This window comes from Lolium perenne, chromosome 3 (assembly GCF_019359855.2).
Source record: "Lolium perenne isolate Kyuss_39 chromosome 3, Kyuss_2.0, whole genome shotgun sequence".
In the NCBI taxonomy this organism is placed as follows: domain Eukaryota; kingdom Viridiplantae; phylum Streptophyta; class Magnoliopsida; order Poales; family Poaceae; genus Lolium; species Lolium perenne.
Window position 1 is genome coordinate 66,538,122 of NC_067246.2, and position 22,313 is coordinate 66,560,434.

General features: G+C 41.7%; 1 protein-coding gene and 1 long non-coding RNA gene across 2 annotated transcripts; both read left to right on the forward strand.

Moving 5' to 3' along the window:
- Positions 1–223: 223 nt before the first annotated feature.
- Positions 224–2,420, forward strand: LOC139837904 (uncharacterized). The gene is made up of 6 exons (XM_071827216.1): positions 224–276; positions 547–627; positions 1,543–1,744; positions 1,831–1,941; positions 2,021–2,155; positions 2,229–2,420. Exons 1-6 carry the CDS (start codon positions 224–226, stop codon positions 2,418–2,420), a joined length of 774 nt encoding a protein of 257 aa, XP_071683317.1.
- A 743-nt stretch (positions 2,421–3,163) lies between these two features.
- Positions 3,164–7,396, forward strand: LOC127341638 (uncharacterized). The gene is made up of 4 exons (XR_007875678.1): positions 3,164–3,193; positions 4,078–4,167; positions 4,301–6,821; positions 6,934–7,396. It is a non-coding gene; the product is annotated as an uncharacterized lncRNA (long non-coding RNA).
- The last annotated feature ends 14,917 nt before the right edge of the window (positions 7,397–22,313 follow it).

The window sequence follows — 22,313 nt, forward strand, 5'->3', positions numbered from 1 at the left end:
ATATGAGCGGACGGAAGGCATCATCGAGCTCCTTGCTTGATCAGATGCATCAGCGGAAGCCAGGGCCGGGTGCTTCCAGACGGAGTGCAAGACCCATTATTCCCACCCGGCGTTACGAAGACGCAGACGGAGGACGGGGAGGACGAGGGGGAGGACGAGCTGGAGGACGAGGGGGAGGACGAGCCGGAGGACGAGGGGAGGACGAGCTGGAGGACGAGGGGGAATGCACAGCCTCCTTCTAGCCGACATTCCCTCTCGCTTCCGGCTCAGTGGCTTGCCAGTCTATGGACGAGGAGGAGGACACTAGGGAGGAGGAGGAGGACACTAGGGAGGAGGAGGAGGAGTCTAGGGACGAGGAGGCTTCGACGGAGATGGCTCCGAAGAAGTTGCGGATTCGTGGGGAAGCGCAGGTTCCCGATGAGAGTAAGGAACCTGCTACGGAGGATGAGAAGTGGCTCCTTGTCCCAGGACGGATAGAGTAAGTAGTAAGGTGATTTCATTTTCGTTATGACACTTAGCATTTTCTAATGTTTGATAATTGTGCAGGAATTTCACATACACGGGGACGAATGTCCGCGTGCCGTGGAGTCTGATTGGAGCTGCTATTAGGAAGTACTGGCCGGGGATGTACACTCCGGTCCTTGGGGGCGAGTCCAAGCTAGCCTACACTTGGGAAGACTATGAGATAGCGCCTTACCCTGGCTTTACTTCCGCCGCCGACGCCGTGATCAAGAAGTTTTGGGTACGTAATGCATACTCTTTGGGTTTCGTTCATATGTAGTTGATAACCCCACCGTGATAACTCATGCCTCTCACACTTTCTGTTATGCTTGATTGCAGCGCAATTATAGGGTGGCGACTGAGCATAAGGATAGGGCGGACGTGGTGCTCCGTAACATGTGTCGGAAGTTGACACGGCAGCAAAGGGGTACAACCAGAGGATCACGTGCATCGGCCACTTCTATGCTGAGCAGGGCGTAAGGTACACAAAGCCTGAGATTGTGCAGGACTCGCCCGGCTATGACGATAGATGACTTCATGTCGGTAAGTAATTGTCAATGCGATTCTATGTACCGCGGCTAACTTGCAACTATATTGTTTGTTCTTCAAATGAGTTTTGATTTTGCAGGTTGTACCACATTGGGCTGATAATAATAAGAGGGCCGCCTTCATGGAGTTGGTCAAGAATTGGGTCGGCGAAACCCCGATTTCAAGGCCGTGAGCGACCGGAACAAGGCCAACCGTGGTTTTCTGTGGAACACACACTGCGGGAGCAGCAGCACCGATCGCTATCGGGAGCGTTCGGTACATATAAAAATGGAACAAGCTGCATTTTTTTGATTTTCGATGATATGCATAACATTTGTTTTGTGATGCAGGGGAAGAAGCTCGGGAGGGAACTTGGTGAGATGGAAGCGTGGACGCACATGAAGCTGGTGACGCCCGGTCCGAACGAGCCTCGGCCCGCGCCTGAGATGTACTACGGCAAGGCCAAAGAGAACAAGGAAAGATACTGCGAGGAGTACGCCAAGCTCCATCCAGAGGTGGAGGACCCTATGACCGAGCCGGTCGACGAGGTGGCGATGATCTTTGGCGGGAGTACGGCCAGCCGCATGGACGTCCTGCCTGCCTTGCTGGGGGTTTCAAGCCTCAGAGGAACTTCACGCAGATCAAGGCTACCCTCCCCTCCGGCAGCTACGCTACCTCCTCGCGGACTACATGCCGTTCTCGGGTAGAGGTTGATGTAAGTCATCCACACTTTCATCCTCTGTTTTGACTCTTGTTCCTGAATGGCTATGTTGATGAGACGCATTATTTCTGAAATTGTAGACTCAGCTCGAGGAGGCCTATGCAGTAGCTTACGAGGAGTATCTCGAGAAGATTAAGGAGCATGACCTTGTGAAAGATGCCTATGTCCAGTGGACGAGCAACCAGATGGCGGTAAGTTTCAATCTCTATGGTTGCAAAACATCATAAGTCCCCATGTTTGAATCTGAGCTATCTCTCCCGTTTCTTGCAGAGTTTCACTCGGTTCATGATGACTGGAGTGCGAGAGGAACCACTCCCAGAGCCACCTCATCCGGGGCCGACGCCAGTGTTCCCGTCCAAGGAGGAGTTCTATATCATGTACAAGCGTCAGCGTCAGTTGACCCCGGTAAGTTGCTAACTTGGCTAAGTTGCTAACTTGGTGTGACATGGCTAAGTTGCTAACTCCCTCCAACATGTAGGGATTGGGAGAATCCGGGAACGACACTCCTTGTGGTACGCCGATGCACCCCGGTCGCCATTCTCCTGGTGCTTCTGCCGAACCTCGGCATTTTTCTGGTTCCGGTGGCTCTCGTCGTGGTTCTACCTCCCCGAGCACCGTCGAGATACAGCGGCCTCACTTCACCGACTCGGAGCTAGCTCGTCCACCGTAGCTAGATCGTCACTCGGGTGGTGCACCACCATAGTTTCTACATTGTACTAGCACATGATGACACGCTCCATCTTTGTAGTGGATCCGGTGTATGTACCATGGTCTTGTATGCTATATTTGTGCTATTTGTGAGATTTGATGCTATATTTGTGAGATTTGGTGCTATACGGTGATATCTTTGTGCTATATGGTGCTATATATGTTACTGCATATTCAATCCTATAATATGTGCATTTTGTGCGATTTTCTGAGCAAATGAGGCCAAATTGGCAAAAATCAGAAAAAACTGGGCCTGGCTGTGCCGACGGTGTCACCGTCGGCACAGGCCCGTAGCTGTGCCAAATGGCAGGGTCTGTGCCGACGGTGTCACCGTCGGCACAGCCAGGCCCAGTTTCGCGCGCGTTTCCAGTTCAAATAGGCACCGTTTTGCCGCCAGTTCTGGAAAAAAAAAGGAAAACTGTCCCGACGGTGAAACCGTCGGCACAAGTGGGCACGTTGACGGCAGCCGGCGTGACGGCGCGATGAGTGTGCCGACGATGGGCAGGCCGACGGCCACCGTCCAGCCGTCGGCGTACGCCTGTGCCGACGGTGTCGTGCTACGCCGACGGTGCCCGCGCGAACCCCGACGCCATCTGTGCCGACGCCGGTACGCCGACGGTCACCGTCGGCAGAGACGGTGCCGACGGTGGACTTACCTGTGCCGACGGTGCGGGGCCGTCGGCCCACGGCGTCTTCCCCGTAGTGTTTGCGGCCGCTGTACCGTGGTGAGCTGAGGTGAGCTGACCACATAAGTATCCATTTTTGTGTATTGACAATGTCCATTGTTGTCTTTTAGCTACAATATTGATTATGAGAAGTAGTTGTGAGGAATTTTTATTGTTTGTTTGTTGGTTTTTTATAAATCTGCAACTCTAAATAATAAAAAATTGGAATAGGTAGATTCTGCGCATTGTGTATCAGTGATTGCAACATCCTGTTATGAAAATCTGCATCCTAGTACCATTCAGCATTGGACCTTTTAGTTCCTTTCTATACTATTTGCTCTCTAGCTGTCCCATTTACTGCAGTTCTATAATTCTAGACTTAAAACAGGACAGTGGAAACGACAAGAGGTGGCATTTGCACAAGAAAGCATCGGTTTCATTAAATCAACAAGTTATTTTTTGGTATATATTTGACTTTCTTCTCTTATATCTTTGGGTTTACAAGTTTTGTGTTTTGGATATAGATACAAGATCATGTAATAGACTGAATGAATATTGTGCCTACTGGCTTGGTTATTTTTTTCTCATTCCTTATCTTCTATCAATACCGAGCTTTACCATACTTTTGGGTTTTGGTGCACATGTGAATAAGTCCATCTACCTTTGTTTCTTTTAACACAGACATATCTTAGTTTTTACGATACTTGGCATGTTATAAATATTGAGGGCATTATTTGATACCATATAGCGGGATATATAGCTATCTCTTGTATGTCAAAGGCCCCTACTGTAATTTCTCAGACTTCCTATCAATTTAACTTTTTGTGTGGTTTATGTTTCTTACCCACCTATACACTACAGTGCAATATTTTTGGATTTTTTTTATTTGTTTGTTTCTTCTATTTGGTGAATTGGTTGAGCTGACTTGGGTTTTTTCCTTCTTTGTCTGTGCAGTGATAAGAGGCTTTGAAGAATTTGAATGGAGCACAACCCCACTGTCTGTGTCCTGGCATCGTCGCGGCATCTCTGTTGTCTACATTCCTGGTGATTTATTTTTTATTTGACATATGTTCTTTGGTGTCCAATATTCCTTTCTTATGATTCTTTCTCTTGCTTTTGGTTGAGATTTTTTGACGGTGCAAAACTTCTTGTGTGGCTCCTTCCCAATGCTCAATAGGAGGTTCGTGGGCTGCCGCCGCTGCCTCCTCCTCGACCCTCATTAGGAAGAGCATGAGGTGCCGCCAAACTGCGACAGACGGCGAGCATGAGCCACCAGCACACCACACCATAGGGTATATTGTTTTCACAATTTTATTTAGCTTTACCACAAGTAAAAACTGGATATACAAAAGCATTGTAATGTAAAATTTTAGTCTAGAGAAGCAGTTTTTCTTACATGTACTGTCAGCTCCTATTTTTATGTCCAGTTAATTAATCATCAACATTAAACACTAATTATATTTTTCATGGGATCCTTCCAGTTGACCAATGTATGCATGCTTAAAATGTTGTTAGCTTTGGGTACATGGAAATGGAAGCTTGAGATATGAGCTTAATATAACCATTCGCATCAAGAATTTTCTCCCTAAAGCTAGCAATTTCAACGTGGTTGTCAGTAACCACTTCTGTTTGATTATGAATATGGTTCACTACGTTCAGAAATAACTCCTGGATTGTAGGTGTGAATATTACATATCTGTTTATATATCTGTTTTCCTTAATTTTCATTTAATGACGTATACTGAATGGAGTTTGCAGTCCAAAGAAACATTGAGCAGTTGCCGTTGCAACTGCTACTCTGATTTGTTTACCATTCTTGTGAGGATTCACCATATTAATAGGGAAAGGGTTGCTTTCATTGTTTTCTTTTACGGTAATGCTATCTTAGTTCATCTAAAAAAAAGCTTTCTTAGTTTCTAAATTTTCATAATTTGTTGTGAATAATAAACAGAGTGCTTTATCAGAGTGTGCTAATATCCCGTTCATGACCTCTCCCAAGTTCCAATTGTTTTTAATTCAGTCATTGCCCCGCTAACACTGTTATTTTTTGTGGTGTATTTTGCTTCAGTTATTTTTACTTATCCTACTACCATATTATGTGGTGGGTTTTGCTTCGGTCATTGCCCCGCTAACATGTAAAACTGACTTTTGCTTTATAGAGAATATCAGGTTTCAATGATTCAGAGAACATGTGTTGACTGGTTACCTTCATTTTACTCTGGAACAATATTCAGTGGAAAAAAACGCATGTGTTTTTTCTATTTAAATGAGTGCTATTGTGTAAATGCTTATGCTAAATAAGATGACCAGTTTGGATGATATTTTTTTACCAATTTGGATGATATCTTCTAGATGCTCTTACTCTGATGAAGCGAGTGCTACTCTAAATGTCTAGGTACTCTTATTGCTTCTGAAGCATTAGTGGATAGAATTGGTGCAAGTTTTTATAAAGATTCTTCTGCTTTAGGTTATATTTTAACTACCTTGAACAGATAGGTTTTAAGATGTGTAAATGCCATGCACTGGTTTAAGGATCAGGTCCAACTTGCAAGTGGTTATGTGCCATCCTTGTGTCTTTTAAAAATTCCACTTCGCATCACGTTTGGTTAAGCTCAAGCCTATTTCACCTGGAAGGTGCACTCTACTACTACTACAGTTAGTTAGGATCTTTCTATCGATGTTTGTGCTATGGAGTTGACAAAAAAACTTTTCTTTTTCTGGCAAAACTGTATGCAGTGAGTTAAGATAAAAACACAACCGCATGCTACCCTGCAGAAGTTAGTTAACCAAAATCTCATGAATGAAAAATCTGTCTTTGTTTTTGTCTGGAGAAGTTGCATGCCATATTAATTTTCAGAGGAGTGGGTACCGATTCCCAACGTATTTCATAAACGATGGAGGGTTTTAGATTTATTCTTCAGTGGAATTTTCAGAAGTATTTTACTGTGTAAGGCCTAGCATGTTATTAATTTTCAGAAGTATTTTTTGGTCGAACAGAGAGAATGACTGCTTTTTCTTATCCACATTTTTGCCTCGCGCAATATATTTTCATGCTCCTTGTTTGTTTGCTTAGTTGCCTGACGTGAAATTTGTGAAGATTGTTCTCAGGGACTTTTTAACATTATTGCCTCTTTCCTAAGTTGATCAAGTGGATCAATGACAAATGTTCATGCCAAATAGGGACCCGAGTTCCCCATCAATCTATAAGGCTGTGGGTCAAGGGTCATCATGGATTTATGTCTGTTTAAAAAAAATAAGGAATAGGCTACAATTGCAAGTCTGCTGTCATCTTTGAAAAGAATTCTTTCTTGACAATAAAGCATTCTTTTGTGTATGCCAGACCACTTAAAGAGAATATGTTAAGGAAAAAAAAACTAGAATCAATCACTATGATCTCATACGAGGTAGTTTGAAATTTGAGGCAAGCAATGGCCCGGTTTGCAATCCCTGTGATGCCGAAACACTTTATAGTGTTTTAGGTAGTCATTGTTACTGAATTGGAAACACTTCCTTATTTAATTTTAGTATTTGATTATGCTTCTAACGTATGGGCAAGAGGTGGGTGTTGCCTGGTGGAACCTTGCTCTGGTCGCCTTGTGTTTTGGCATCAAAGCACCATTATTATGCCTAGGCTTACATGGGGATCCAAGGCCCCAACCTGCTGCTAAGCTCTTCTTTCCAATAACAGGTTATGAGTGGTATGTGCTTCCTTATTTTTTAGTTCAGTTGTATGTTTCTTTTTAAACTGTATTTTATTAGACTTTCCCTTCCCATTCTGACAGGTTTGCTTTGGCATCTTTGTTGTGCCAGACTCTTAATAGGAACTGCCACCACTGCACCTTGCTGAAAAACAATCCCAATGGAGGAGATTCAAGCGACCAAGGTGAAGCTACGGAGGAAGAAGGGCACGAAGATCATATTTCTGGAGAAAGGCAGTGAGCAGCTAGATATAACCCTGCCAGACCTGGTATTCAACATCGGAGAGAAGCCACACCCATTGTTCACCCAAGATCACTGTACTTGATATCTTCAGCGATGAATATATGATCATTTACTGATTTGTCGAACTACTATTACACTCATGGGATCATTGCAGATTATAGTTATTCCATTAGAGCAGAGCACATTGCACGGCCAAGTGGCTACTGTTAGTTCATTTCTCTTTGTTCATTATTCAGCTATGTAATTAGTGTAATGTGATACTGATCAAAGTGATAGGTTACTTTCCAAATTATTAATTCAGCTTTGTGCAAATGTCCTTAGAATACATTCATCTTTAATGGTCTTAGCATAAATACGATCACCACTATACTCAAAATCTTTGTCAACTGTTCGTTGGACCTAGAGAGAAGGTGCACTTATCTGACATGAGTGTAGCATGTACATATCCAATCATCTATCATATTTGATCACATGAGATGTTAAACCTATGTGGAGAAAGTAGCCAAATATTTAAAATGCTGAAAGAAAAGAACCGATCGAAGTTTTACACAAAGTCTTCGTCGACATGAGTTCCACGGGATCGTGCGCCAAGGCGCACCCCTAATCTAGTAGACATGTGATACGCGTAAAGTACACGCCCGTTGGGAACCCCAAGTGGAAGGTGTGATGCGTACAGCAGCAAGTTTCCCTCAGTAAGAAACCAAGGTTTATCGAACCAGTAGGAGTCAAGGATCACGTGAAGGTCGTTGGTGACGGAGTGTAGTGCGGCGCAACACCAGGGATTCCGGCGCCAACGTGGAACCTGCACAACACAATCAAAGTATGTTGGTATGGTGGACACAAATGGCATAGTTTTTGGCTCAAGGATTTGGATGCACGAGAAGAATTCCTCTCAATACAAGGCTAGGCTAGCAAGGTTGTTTGAAGCAAACTCAAGTATAAAACGGTGCAGCAAGACTCACATATGAACATATTGTAAGCATTATAAGACTTTACATCGTCTTCCTTGTTGTTCAAACACCTTAACCAGAAAATATCTAGACTCTAGAGACCAATCATGCAAACCAAATTTTAACAAGCTCTATGTAGTTCTTCATTAATAGGTGCAAAGTACATGATGCAAGAGCTTAAACATGATCTATATGAGCACAACAATTACCAAGTATCAAATTATTCAAGATATTATACCAATTACCACATGCAGCATTTTCTGTTTCCAACCATATATCAATGAACGAAGTAGTTCAATCTTCGCCATGAACATTAAGAATAAAGCTAAGAACATATGTGTTCATACGAAACAGCGGAGCGTGTCTCTCTCCCAAACAAAGAATGCTAGGATCCGATTTTATTCAAACAAAAATAAAAACAAACAGACGCTCCAAGTAAAGCACATAAGATGTGACGGAATATAAATATAGTTTCACTAGAGGTGACCTGATAAGTTGTCAATGAAGAAGGGATGCCTTGGGCATCCCCAAGCTTAGATGCTTGAGTCTTCTTGAACTATGCAGGGATGAACCACGGGGGCATCCCCAAGCTTAGACTTTTCACTCTTCTTGATCATATTGTATCATCCTCCTCTCTTGACCCTTGAAAACTTCCTCCACACCAAACTCAAAACAAACTCATAAGAGGGTTAGTGCATAATCTAAAATTCATATATTCAGAGGTGACATAATCATTCTTAACACTTCTGGATATTGCACAAAGCTACTGAAAGTTAATGGAACAAAGAAATCCATCAAACATAGCAAAACAGGCAATGCGAAATAAAAGGCAGAATCTGTCAAAACAGAACAGTCCGTAAAGACGAATTTTTCAGGGGTACTTAACTTGCTCAGATGAAAATATTCAAATTTAATGAAAGTTGCGCACATATCTGAGGATCACGCACGTAAATTGGCAGATTTTTCTAAATTTTCTACAGCAGGGGCTGCTCAATTTCGTGACAGTAAGAAATCTGTTTCTGCGCAGTAATCCAAATCTAGTATTGACTTTACTATCAAAGATTTTACTTGGCACAACAATGCAATAAAATAAAGATAAGGAGAGGTTGCTACAGTAGTAACAACTTCCAAGACTCAAATATAAAAATAAAAGTGTTGTAGTAAAATAATGGATTGTCTCCCATAAGCGCTTTTCTTTAACGCCTTTCAACTAGGCGCATAAAGTGTGAATCAAGTATTGTCAAGAGACGAAGCATCAACATAGGGGTTTGGAGTTTTCTCAACTATGCATTGTATCTTATCTATGTAAGTTTCAGAGGCTCCTTTTTCATTACTCTTAGGCTTGCTATTCTCATCAAACAAATTTTCAGGAACAAGCCAACCATAGTTATTTTCTAGAGCTTCATGCATTCCTAGGAGCTTACTAGGTATCGGTACTTTAATCTCTCATCCATCATTAACATTATTAGTGTACTTTATTCTATCAATGTCCATCTTTTCAAGGGTACTAGCAAAGTTGGTGTAAGAGCCAAGCATCTTATATTTAATAAAGACTTTTCTAGCCTCTCTTGCTACACCACCAAATTCTTTAAGAAGGGTTTCTAAGACAAAATCTTTCTTTTCTCCTTCCTCCATATCACAGAGTGTAAGAAACATATGTTGAATTATAGGATTGAGATTAACAAATTTAGTTTCCAACATGTGTACTAAAGAAGCAGCAGCAATTTCATAAGTAGGAGCAAGTTCTACCAAGTGTTTATCTTCAAAATCTTCAGATGTACTAACATGAGTGAAAAAAATCTTCTATATTATCTCTTCCAATTATAGACCCTCGTCCCACCGGTATGTCTTTTAGAGTGTACTTAGGAGGAAACATGATGAAATAAACAAAAGGTAAATAAAGTAAATGCAAGTAACTAATTTTTTGTGTTTTTAATATAGAGAACAAGACAGTAAATAAAGTAAAACTAGCAACTAATTTTTTTGTGTTTTTGATATAAGAGCAAACAAAGCAGTAAATAAAGTAAAGTAAAGCAAGACAAAAACAAAGTAAAGAGATTGGATGTGGGAGACTCCCCTTGCAGCGTGTCTTGATCTCCCAGGCAACGGCGCCAGAAATTTAGCTTGATACGCGTAAAGCACACGCCCGTTGGGAACCCAAAGTGGAAGGTGTGATGCGTACAGCAGCAAGTTTCCCTCAGTAAGAAACCAAGGTTTATCAAACCAGTAGGAGTCAAGGATCACGTGAAGGTCGTTGGTGACGGAGTGTAGTGCGGCGCAACACCAGGGATTCCGGCGCCAACGTGGAACCTGCACAACACAATCAAAGTACTTTGCCCCAACGTAACAGTGAGGTTGTCAATCTCACCGGCTTGCTGTAAACAAAGGATTAGATGTATAGTGTGGATGATGGTGTTTGTTTGCGAAGAACAGTAAAGAACAATTGCAGTAGATTATATTTCAGATGTAAAGAATGGACCGGGGTCCACAGTTCACTAGTGGTGTCTCTCCCATAAGATAAATAGCATGTTGGGTGAACGAATTACAGTTGGGCAATTGACAAATAAAGAAGGCATAACAATACACATACATATATCATGATGAGTATTATGATATTTAATCAGGGCATTACGACAAAGTACATAGACCGCTATCCAGCATGCATCTATGCCTAAAAAGTCGACCTTCAGGTTATCATCCGAACCCCTTCCAGTATTAAGTTGCAAACAACAGACAGTTGCATTAAGTATGGTGCGTAATGTAATCAACACAAATATCCTTAGACAAAGCATCGATGTTTTATCCCTAGTGGCAACAGCACATCCACAACCTTAGAACTTTCTGTCACTGTCCCAGATTCAACGGAGGCATGAACCCACTATCGAGCATAAATACTCCCTCTTGGAGTTACAAGTATCAACTTGGCCAGAGCCTCTACTAGCAACGGAGAGCATGCAAGAACATAAACAACATATACGATAGATTGATAATCAACTTGACATAGTATTTAATATTCATCGGATCCCAACAAATACAACATGTAGTATTACAAATAGATGATCTTGATCATGATAGGCAGCTCACAAGATCTAACATGATAGCACAATGAGGAGAAGACAACCATCTAGCTACTGCTATGGACCCATAGTCCAGGGGTGAACTACTCACACATCGATCCGGAGGCGATCATGGTGATGAAGAGACCTCCGGGAGATGATTCCCCTCTCCGGCAGGGTGCCGGAGGCGATCTCCTGAATCCCCCGAGATGGGATTGGCGGCGGCGGCGTCTCTGGAAGGTTTTCCGTATCGTGGCTCTCGGTACTGGGAGTTTCGCGACGAAGGCTTTAAGTAGGTGGAAGGGTAGGTTTAGGGGCGACACGAGGGCCCCACACAACAGGGCGGCGCGGGCCCAGCCCTGGCTGCGCGGCCTTAGCGTGGTGGCGCCTCGTCGCCCCACTTCGTAATCCTTTCGGTCTTCTGGAAGCTTCGTGGAAAAATAAGACCCTGGGCGTTGATTTCGTCCAATTCCGAGAATATTTCCTTTGTAGGATTTCTGAAACCAAAAAACAGCAGAAAACAGCAACTGGCTCTTCGGTATCTCGTCAATAGGTTAGTGCCGGAAAATGCATAATAATGACATATAATGTGTATAAAACATGTGAGTATCATCATAAAAGTAGCATGGAACATAAGAAATTATAGATACGTTTGAGACGTATCAACATGTTGGCACTAGTGGACAGTGTCCGATTTGTTCTCGAGCTCCGAGGACATCCTACACCTTCTATTCCAATGCCAACCTGCATCGACAATGTGGTCTTTATTGGGTCTCGACCATGTCATTGAAGAGGCAATGTTAGCTGATCGTGCTGGATTAGTGATGGCGTGTAACTCACACGTTCGTTGGGAACCCCAAGAGGAAGGTATGATGCGCACAGCAGCAAGTTTTCCCTCAGAAAGAAACCAAGGTTTATCGAACCAGGAGGAGCCAAGAAGCACGTTGAAGGTTGATGGCGGCGGGATGTAGTGCGGCGCAACACCAGGGATTCCGGCGCCAACGTGGAACCTGCACAACACAACCAAAGTACTTTGCCCCAACGAAACAGTGAGGTTGTCAATCTCACCGGCTTGCTGTAACAAAGGATTAACCGTATTGTGTGGAAGATGATTGTTTGCAGAAAACAGTAGAACAAGTATTACAGTAGATTGTATGCGATGTAAAGAATAGGACCGGGGTCCACAGTTCACTAGAGGTGTCTCTCCCATAAGATAAATAGCATGTTGGGTGAACAAATTACAGTCAGGCAATTGACAAATAGAGAGGGCATAACAATGCACATACATGATATGATGAGTATTGTGAGATTTAATTGGGCATTACGACAAAGTACATAGACCGCTATCCAGCATGCATCTATGCCTAAAAAGTCCACCTTCAGGTTATCATCCGAACCCCTTCCAGTATTAAGTTGCAAAACAACAGACAATTGCATTAAGTATGGTGCGTAATGTAATCAATAACTACATCCTCGGACATAGCATCAATGTTTTATCCCTAGTGGCAACAGCACATCCACAACCTTAGAACTTTCACACTGTCCTGCATTTAATGGAGGCATGAACCCACTATCGAGCATAAATACTCCCTCTTGGAGTTAAGAGTAAAAACTTGGCCAGAGCCTCTACTAATAATGGAGAGCATGCAAGATCATAAACAACACATAGGTAATAGATTGATAATCAACATAACATAGTATTCTCTATCCATCGTATCCCGACAAACACAACATATAGCATTACAGATAGATGATCTTGATCATGTTAGGCAGCTCACAAGATCCAACAATGAAGCACATAAGGAGAAGACAACCATCTAGCTACTGCTATGGACCCATAGTCCAGGGGTGAACTACTCACTCATCACTCCGGAGGCGACCATGGCGGTGAAGAGTCCTCCGGGAGATGATTCCCCTCTCCGGCAGGGTGCCAGAGGTGATCTCAAAAATCCCCCGAGATGGGATTGGCGGCGGCGGCGTCTCAGTAAGGTTTTCCGTATCGTGGCTCTCGGTACTGGGGGTTTCGCACCGGAGGCTTTAAGTAGGCGAAAGGGTAGGTCAGGAGGCGACGCGAGGGGCCCACACCACAGGCCAGCGCGGCCAGGGCCGCGCCGCCGCCCTGGTGTGTCGCCACCTCGTGGCCCCACTTCGACTCTCCCTTGGACTTCTGGAAGCTTCGTGGCAAAATAGGACCCTGGGCGTTGATTTCGTCCAATTCCGAGAATATTTCCTTTGTAGGATTTCTGAAACCAAAAACAGTAGAAAACAACAACTGGCTCTTCGGCATCTTTTTAATAGGTTAGTGCCGGAAAATGCATAAATACGACATATAATGTGTATAAAACATGTAGATATCATCAATAATGTGGCATGGAACATAAGAAATTATCGATACGTCGGAGACGTATCAGCATCCCCAAGCTTAGTTCCTGCTCGTTCCGAGCAGGTAAACGATAACAAAGATAATTTCTGGAGTGACATGCCATCATAACCTTGATCATACTATTGTAAGCATATGTAATGAATGCAGCGATCAAAACAATGGTAATGACATGAGTAAACAAATGAATCATAAAGCAAAAACTTTTCATGAATAGTACTTCAAGACAAGCATCAATAAGTCTTGCATAAGAGTTAACTCATAAAGCAATAAATTAAAGTAAAGGTATTGAAGCAACACAAAGGAAGATTAAGTTTCAGCGGTTGCTTTCAACTTATAACATGTATATCTCATGGATATTGTCAATGTAAAGTAATATAACAAGTGCAATATGCAAGTATGTAGGAATCAATGCACAGTTCACACAAGTGTTTGCTTCTTGAGGTGGAGAGAGATAGGTGAACTGACTCAACATAAAAGTAAAAGAAAGGTCCTTCAAAGAGGAAAGCATCGATTGCTATATTTGTGCTAGAGCTTTTATTTTGAAAACATGAAACAATTTTGTCAACGGTAGTAATAAAGCATATGTATTATGTAAGTTATATCTTACAAGTTGCAAGCCTCATGCATAGTATAATAATAGTGCCCGCACCTTATCCTAATTAGCTTGGACTACCGGATCATCGCAATACACATGTTTTAACCAAGTGTCACAAAGGGGTACCTCCATGCCGCCTGTACAAAGGTCTAAGGAGAAAGCTTGCATTTTGGATTTCTCACTTTTGATTATTCTCAACTTAGACATCCATACCGGGACAACATGGACAACAGATAATGGACTCCTCTTTAATGCATAAGCATGTAGCAACAATTAGTGTTCTCATATGAGATTGAGGATATATGTCCAAAACTGAAACTTCCACCATGATTCATGGCTTTAGTTAGCGGCCCAATGTTCTTCTCTAACAATATGCATGCTCTAACCATTAAAGTGGTAGATCTCTCTTACTTCAGACAAGACGGACATGCATAGCAACTCACATGATATTCAACAAAGAGTTGATGGCGTCCCCAGAAGCATGGTTATCGCACAACAAGCAACTTAATAAGAGATAAAGTGCATAAGTACATATTCAGTACCACAATAGTTTTTAAGGCTATTTTGTCCCATGAGCTATATATTGCAAAGGCGAATGATGGAAATTTAAAGGTAGCACTCAAGCAATTTACTTTGGAATGGCGGAGAAATACCATGTAGTAGGTAGGTATGGTGGACACAAATGGCATAGTGGTTGGCTCAAGGATTTTGGATGCATGAGAAGTATTCCCTCTCGATACAAGGTTTAGGCTAGCAAGGTTATTTGAAACAAACACAAGGATGAACCGGTGCAGCAAAACTCACATAAAAGACATATTGTAAACATTATAAGACTCTACACCGTCTTCCTTGTTGTTCAAAACTCAATACTAGAAATTATCTAGACTTTAGAGAGACCAAATATGCAAACCAAATTTAGCAAGCTCTAGGTGTTTCTTCATTAATGGGTGCAAAGTATATGATGCAAGAGCTTAAACATGAGCACAACAATTACCAAGTATCAAATTATTCAAGACATTTTAGAATTACTACATGTAGCATTTCCCGATTCCAACCATATAACAATTTAATGAAGAAGATTCAACCTTCGCCATGAATACTATGAGTAAGGCCTAAGGACATATTTGTCCATATGCAACAGCGGAGCGTGTCTCTCTCCCACACAATGAATGCTAGGATCCATTTTATTCAAACAAAACAAAAATAAAAACAAACCGACGCTCCAAGCAAAGCACATAAGATGTGACTGAATAAAAATATAGTTTCAGGGGAGGAACCTGATGATGTTGTTGATGAAGAAGGGGATGCCTGATACGTCCAAAACGTATCTACTTTCCCGAACACTTTTGCTATTGTTTTGCCTCTAATTTGTGTATTTTGGATGCAACTAACACGGACTAACGCTGTTTTCAGCAGAACTGCTCTGGTGTCTCGTTTTTGTGCAGAAATCCAACTTTCGGGAAAAACCTCGGAATTTATGCAGAAGGCCCTATTTTCCCAGGAAACTAACGGAGCCAGAAGGGCAATTGAAGTGGAGGCCCGAGGGCCCCACACCATAGGGCGGCGCGGCCCAGGGGGGCCCGCGCGGCCCTGTGGTGTGGCCCCCTCGGCCGGCCTCCGACGCCCTCCTTTGGACTACTTATTCGCCTCGACCTAAAAACGCCTGGAGAGAAGTAGAAGTCGCCAGAAACCCTCCAGAACGCCGCCACATCGCGAAACTCCGTCGCGGGAGCCAGAAGTCTCCGTTCTGGCACTCCGCCGGGACGGGGAATTGGAGGAGATCATCACCGCCATCACCGCCAACGCCTCTCCATCAACCAGCAATGTTTCCCCCATCCATGTGTGAGTAATTCCCCCGCTGTAGGTGAAGGGGATGGTAGGGATTGGATGAGATTGGTCATGTAATAGCATAAGATTGTTAGGGCATAGTGCCTAGTGTCCGTAATTGGTACTTAGATGATATTGTTGCAACTTGTTATGCTTAATGCTTGTCACTAGGGCCCGAGTGCCATGATCTCAGATCTGAACATGTTATTGCTTCATCAAGATATTCATTGTTTATGGTCTTACCTATAAGTTGTATACACATGTCGCTGTCCGGAACCAATGGCCCCGAAGTGACAAGAATTGGGACAACCGGAGGGGATGGTAGCGATGTGAGGATCACATGTGTTCACGGAGTGTTAATGCTTTGCTCCGGTACTCTATTAAAAGGAGTACCTTAATATCCAGTAGTTTCCCTTGAGGCCCGGCTGCCACCGGCTGGTAGGACAAAAGATGTTGTGCAAGTTTCTCATTGCGAGCACGCACGGCTATATATGGAACACATGCCTATTGATTGCTTTGTACTTGGACACCGTTTTATTATTATCTGCAAATGCCCTGCTATGATTGTTACATGAGTTTCTCTCATCCATGCAACGCCCGTTATCCGTCCCCGTGCCTACAGTATTTTAATCCTGCTGTTTACTAAAATCACTACTGCTGTCTTTGTTACTCTGTCGCTGTTATTTCACTATCTTATCGCTATAAAACTGTTACTACTGATAAACTCTTGCGAGCAAGTCTGTTTCCAGGTGCAACTGAATTGACAACTCCGTTGTTAAGGCTTCCAAGTGTTCTTTGTCTCCCCTTGTGTCGAATCAATAAATTGGGTAATACTTCCCTCGAAGACTGTTGCGATCCCCTATACTTGTGGGTTATCAAGACTATTTTCTGGCGCCGTTGCCGGGGAGCATAGCTTTATTTGGAAGTTCACTTGGATTAATATTGTTCGCTGCAAATTCTCCATCATGGGTAAACCTCGCGATACTAAGATCGCCATATTACCATCCACTACAAGAAAAGGTACAATTCTGAGTACCTCCGCTACACTTGATTCACCATCTGTGATTGATAAACTTGTTTCACCGCCGCATGCTTCACATGCGGGTACTTCTGCTGAATCTGAAAACTCTCATAATATTGATAATATTTCTGCTGTGCTTGATGATAGTGGTTCATTGGGATCCTTTCTAGATGCTACGATTGCTAGGTCTAGACAAATTGAAAATGCTGAAACTCCTAATGAAAATGCTACTACACCTGTTAGTTCACCTGAACTTGATTATTTTAGTGATGATCCTGAGGAAGATTATGTGGAGCTAAATGATGATTTTATTGAAAAATGCAATGCTACTACTGATGCAAGAAAAATTAAAAAGTTGCTTGCAGAACATACTGTTAGATATAAACTGTCTCCTGATCCTAAATTTGCCACATCTCCTATAAACATTAGGGATAAAGATTATGATTTTTCTCTTGATCTATCTCATATAGCTATTGTTGAGAAAACACCTTTTTGTGGTACTGAAAAAGAAAGTGCTGTTGAACACATGACTGAGTTATCTACTTTGAGTAGTTTGTTTTCTGATGATGTTAAGAAGCGTACTTACTTTGTTGCTAAAATATTTCCATTCTCATTAAAGGATGACGCTAAAACTTGGTATAATAGTTTGCCACCTAGTTCTATTAAAAGTCCAAAAGAATTGCTTGCTGTTTTCTTTCGGAAATATTTTCCTGCTAGTGCTCAACATGCTGCTTTGCAGAGAGTTTATAGTTTTGATCAGGGAGATGAAGAGAAATTGCCTGAGGCTTGGGCAAGATTTTGCTCTCTTATTAGAGCTTTGCCTGACCATGATTTAGAAAAGCATGAATTACTTGATATATTTTATAGTGGACTAACCATTGATTCTAGGGCATACCTGGATAGTTGTGCTGGTTGTGTTTTCAGGAAAAGAACTCTGCATTTGAAGAATTATTGGCTAAAATAGGCCGGAATTATGATGATTGGAATACGCCTGAACCAACTCCAACACCAATAGTGAAGAAGAGGGGTTTAATTAAATTGAATGATGAAGATATGAGGGAAGCCAAGAAGTCTCTCAAGGAGAAAGGTATTAAATCTGAAGATGTGAAGAATCTACCTCCCATAGAAGATATATGTGAGATAATTCCCCCTTCATCCATGATTGAGGTAAATTCCCTTCAACGCTTTACTAGGGAAGATATTCCGTATTCGAAACCTCCTGCACAATGCTTAGATGAGTTTGATAATTATATTGTTAAGCAAGAAAATTTTAATATGAGAGTAGAGAATCATCTAATGGAAAATTCTCAAGCTATTAGTCAATTGCATGATATTGTGGAGAGAACCTCCAATGATGTTAAGATGCTTGTTAAACATTTTCATATGATTCAAACTCAAATTGATCAACTCACTAAAGTGCAAAATGACTTGTTAGGGAATAATTCTAAAGAGAAACATGCTTATGAAGTAACAACTAGAGGTGGTGTCTCTACCCAGGATCCTCTATATCCTGAAGGGCATCCCAAAAGAATTGAACAAGATTCTCAACGCATTGAACCTAGTGCTCATTCTAAGAAGAAAAAGAAAAAGAAACATAAAAATGTTGTAGAATCCTCTGAACCTGCTAATGATCCTAATAGTATTTCTATTTCTGATGCTGAAACTGAAAGTGGTAATGAACATGATAATGATAAAGATAATGATAAGAATGATACTCCTGATAAAGAAGAGGTTGAAGAAGAACCTGAAAAGCATGCTAAAAATAAAAAGTATACTAAAGAAGATTTTATTACTGAGAAACATGGTAATGAAAGAGAACCTTGGGTGCAAAAGCCAATGCCTTTTCCTGCTAAGAAACTAAAATCAAAGGAAGAAGAACACTATAATAAATTCTGCGATTGGATGAAACCTTTATTCTTGCAAATCCCTTTGACTGATGCTATTAAATTGCCTCCTTATTCAAAGTATATGAAAGATATTGTTACTAACAAAAGGAAAATCCCCAATGAGGAAATTTCCACTATGCTTGCTAATTACTCTTTCAATGGCAAAATTCCAAAGAAGTTGGGCGACCCAGGTATACCTACTATTCCTTGTTCTATCAAGAATAATTATGTTAAAACTGCTCTATGTGACTTGGGAGCCGGTGTTAGTGTTATGCCTTTTTCTCTTTATAAGAGACTTTACTTAGATAAGTTGATACCTACTGATATATCTTTACAAATGGCTGATAAATCTACTGCTATTCCTGTTGGTATATGTGAGAATGTTCCTGTTCAAGTTACTACTAACTGCTTGATATTAACTGATTTTGTTGTATTGGAAATGCCTGAAGATGATAATATGTCTATTATTCTTGGGAGACCTTTTCTTAACACCGCAGGGGCTGTTATTGATTGCAATAAAGGAAAGGTTACTTTCAATGTTGATGATAAGGAACACACCGTCTATTTCCCCAAGAGGATTGAAAAAGCGTGCGGAGTTAATACTATTTCTAATGTGAGAACTATCAAAGTGGGAACTATTGATTGTCCTATATATGAGCCTAAAGAAGAATATCAAACTCTCGTGATTGGATCCATATCAATACAATTCAAGGTAACATGATTGATTTGAGGTTTATTTCTTCATATGCTATGTAAAATTTATTTGGTGGCAAGACTTGATCAACCTTGTTAACAAATACTTTTTATATGCATAGAGGAGGTAAACAACATCTCTTTCTTCCTCCACTTGCTCTAGTTGCTGTAGCATTTTTTTTAATTTGCAAAGTTTCTTAGTTGATTTGAGATTTCAAAAATTTTCCTGGCCAGTAATAATAAACTTAATACCCAGAAAATGTGCATTTTTCAAAGTTTTCAAAAATTCGCGAAAATTATACCGTTGGTCCTATTTTTCGACGAGGCACCTGGGAGCACCAGAGGATGACCTGTGGGGCACCAGAGGGCGCCAAACCACTGGCCGGCGCGGCCAAGGAGGTGGCCGCGCCACCATGTGGTGTGGGCTCCCCTCTGCCCCACTTTGCCATCTCTTCCTCCCAGCACCTTCTCTCTCCCGAAAAAACTCGTACCAAGTTCATCTCTCTCGCGTTTTTGCTCCAGAGCACCAGATTTCTCGATCTCTTTGCTCAGCCCAGATTTCTGTCTGAAATTTGGCACATTTGCTCTTCGGTATGTGACTCCTCCACCCATCCAAGTAGAATTTCGTTTGGTTGAGTATATCTTGAATATTTTGTTGCTGTAGGTAACATGTTTAGTAAGCTTGCATGCTTGTTCTAAGTGGTAGAAATTAGTTTTGATGCATGATTGGTACTCTAGCAAGTTCCTATGGTAGTTTCCCTCAATTTTATGTCACCAAATCAAATTTTTTATATTGGTTGTTGAAATTTCAGAAAATGGAATGGAATAGATATCACTTGAACCAGCAAGAATTGGAAGTCCAACAAGTTATGATAGTCAATCGTGAAGAGGGAGTATACCCCTCTTACTACCCGTGCGCGGATTTCATGAGAAGCGCGGGGATATTTGAAGATGTTCAAACTCTAATTTCTCGTGCAGGGCTGAGTGACTTTGTTGAAGGAGAGCCAAGACAATATGTAAAATTAACTATGGCTTTTGTGCAGGATTTCAAGTTTAATTGGTCGCGATCTAACCCCACGGTCCAGTATAAGATTTACAATAAAACTGTCAACTTGCCATTTAGTGCTTTTTGTGCAGCAATTAGAATACCGCAATGGGGGTCGTGCGAGAAGATAAGGGGATCGCCGCAAGAACTCACGGATCTTTACAAGATGATTTGCGATGGAAGGAGTTTCTCAGGTGAAAGTGGTAAAATCACGAGTATTCAGCTCCCGGCTATCCGCTACTTTGCTTATTTTATTACCAAATGCGTTCTCGCCAAAAGGATTGGTGGTAAACTTTCTATCCCGGATTTGGCTTTTCTAGCTGCAGCATTGCAAAATAGTAGGTCTTATAATTTGGGAGCATTAATAGCTTATAGACTTGCTACTAACCGTGAGAAAGGTGGAATTTGTGGAGGTCTCATCGCCTCCCGTTTACTAGCTTTTCATAATGTAGAACCTCATCATTTTGATATTCCGTTCCCCATAGAAAAACTTGACATAGCCTCTATGATTAAACATGAATTTGTCTCAGATTCCTCCAACTTGGGTAACCTGTATTACAAGATGATATTTTATAAGAAAGTTTGGAGAATAACTAAGAAAACTGAGAAACTAGTAAGATTGCCTGCGCCTGTTCTGTCTAACCTTGATTCCAGGGGAGATTGGTCGGTCACAGAAGGTGCACTGGATGCACACATAGAGAGAGGAGGCCATCATGCAAGAGACGACATAGAGGTCGAGGAACACCTCGACTCATCATCCGATGCAGCAAGTTCCTCGCATCAACATGGTGGATATGCGGAGCCTCCACGTTTTTCTTCTGCGCAGGAGCTTTACTATGACTACTCCATGGACTACCCACCGGCGAGGAACAACGACCCTCGTTGGGGTTGAACTCCACTTAGGCCAAAAGCCTAAGCTTGGGGGGAGGTATACCGGCATCACTCATTCTTTGCATATTATGATTGCTGGATACTTGTATATACTTGCTTTGTTCGTTTGAGTGGTTTTCTAATGAGAGGAAGATGATATTTGGGGAAGTGCTGCCTGAAAACAGATTCTGGAACGTTACCGTAAAAATTCTCAAAAATAGCCAGAGCGTCATTTTGAGCCGCAAATTTTTGTGCAGGTTCCCCAGGTTGTTATCTAACTTTCATTAGTTGAACACTTTTCGCTCTGAGCAACGTAAGATTTTTGTAAAAATCGATTTCTGTACTGCTGTCAGGTTTTGGCAGATTTCTGCCATCTCGTTTTTCTGTGTTTCTTTTAGTTTGTTATTTCTTGTTTTTGCTTTGTTTCCTTTCCAAAACACAAAAAGACCAAAAATATTTCTGTTGTTTCTCTTCACCATTTGTTTGCTTTGGTTTCTTGCATTTGTTTCACTTCATTTGCTGTTGCTAGTTTGCTATAAGAAAACCCAAAAAGATTTTGCTTTGTTTGTTTGTTTCCTTTTGTTCTTGTCTCTAATTCGAAAACACCAAAAATATTTGCTGTTCTTCTTTGGTTTGTAAAGTTCTTTATGAGTTCAATGGTCTTCGGTGGCTGGAGCGTGGTTTTCATTTTATATTATCCAAGCTACACAAGTGAAAAGGCAATAATGACGATCTACGACAATCTGATTGTGGTGAGAGGCTGGTATGAACTCTATTTGTTTTCATTTTTGTACATATACTCATCCATGTGAGCATGCTTAGTTGGTTCATGTGAGGTATATGTTATTTGAGAAAGTCTAGTAGTTTATGATCTCTCATGTTTAGCTCCAATCTATTAATATGAGTAGCATGTCATGGATGT

Excerpts from the sequence above, each read along its gene's own strand:
- LOC139837904 (XM_071827216.1), top strand. The coding sequence starts at position 224 with ATGCACAGCCTCCTTCTAGCCGACATTCCCTCTCGCTTCCGGCTCAGT. Across the intron at positions 1,942-2,020 it reads GGACGAGCAACCAGATGGCG|AGTTTCACTCGGTTCATGAT; the intron begins GTAAGTTTCAAT and ends CGTTTCTTGCAG. Across the intron at positions 2,156-2,228 it reads GTCAGCGTCAGTTGACCCCG|GGATTGGGAGAATCCGGGAA; the intron begins GTAAGTTGCTAA and ends TCCAACATGTAG.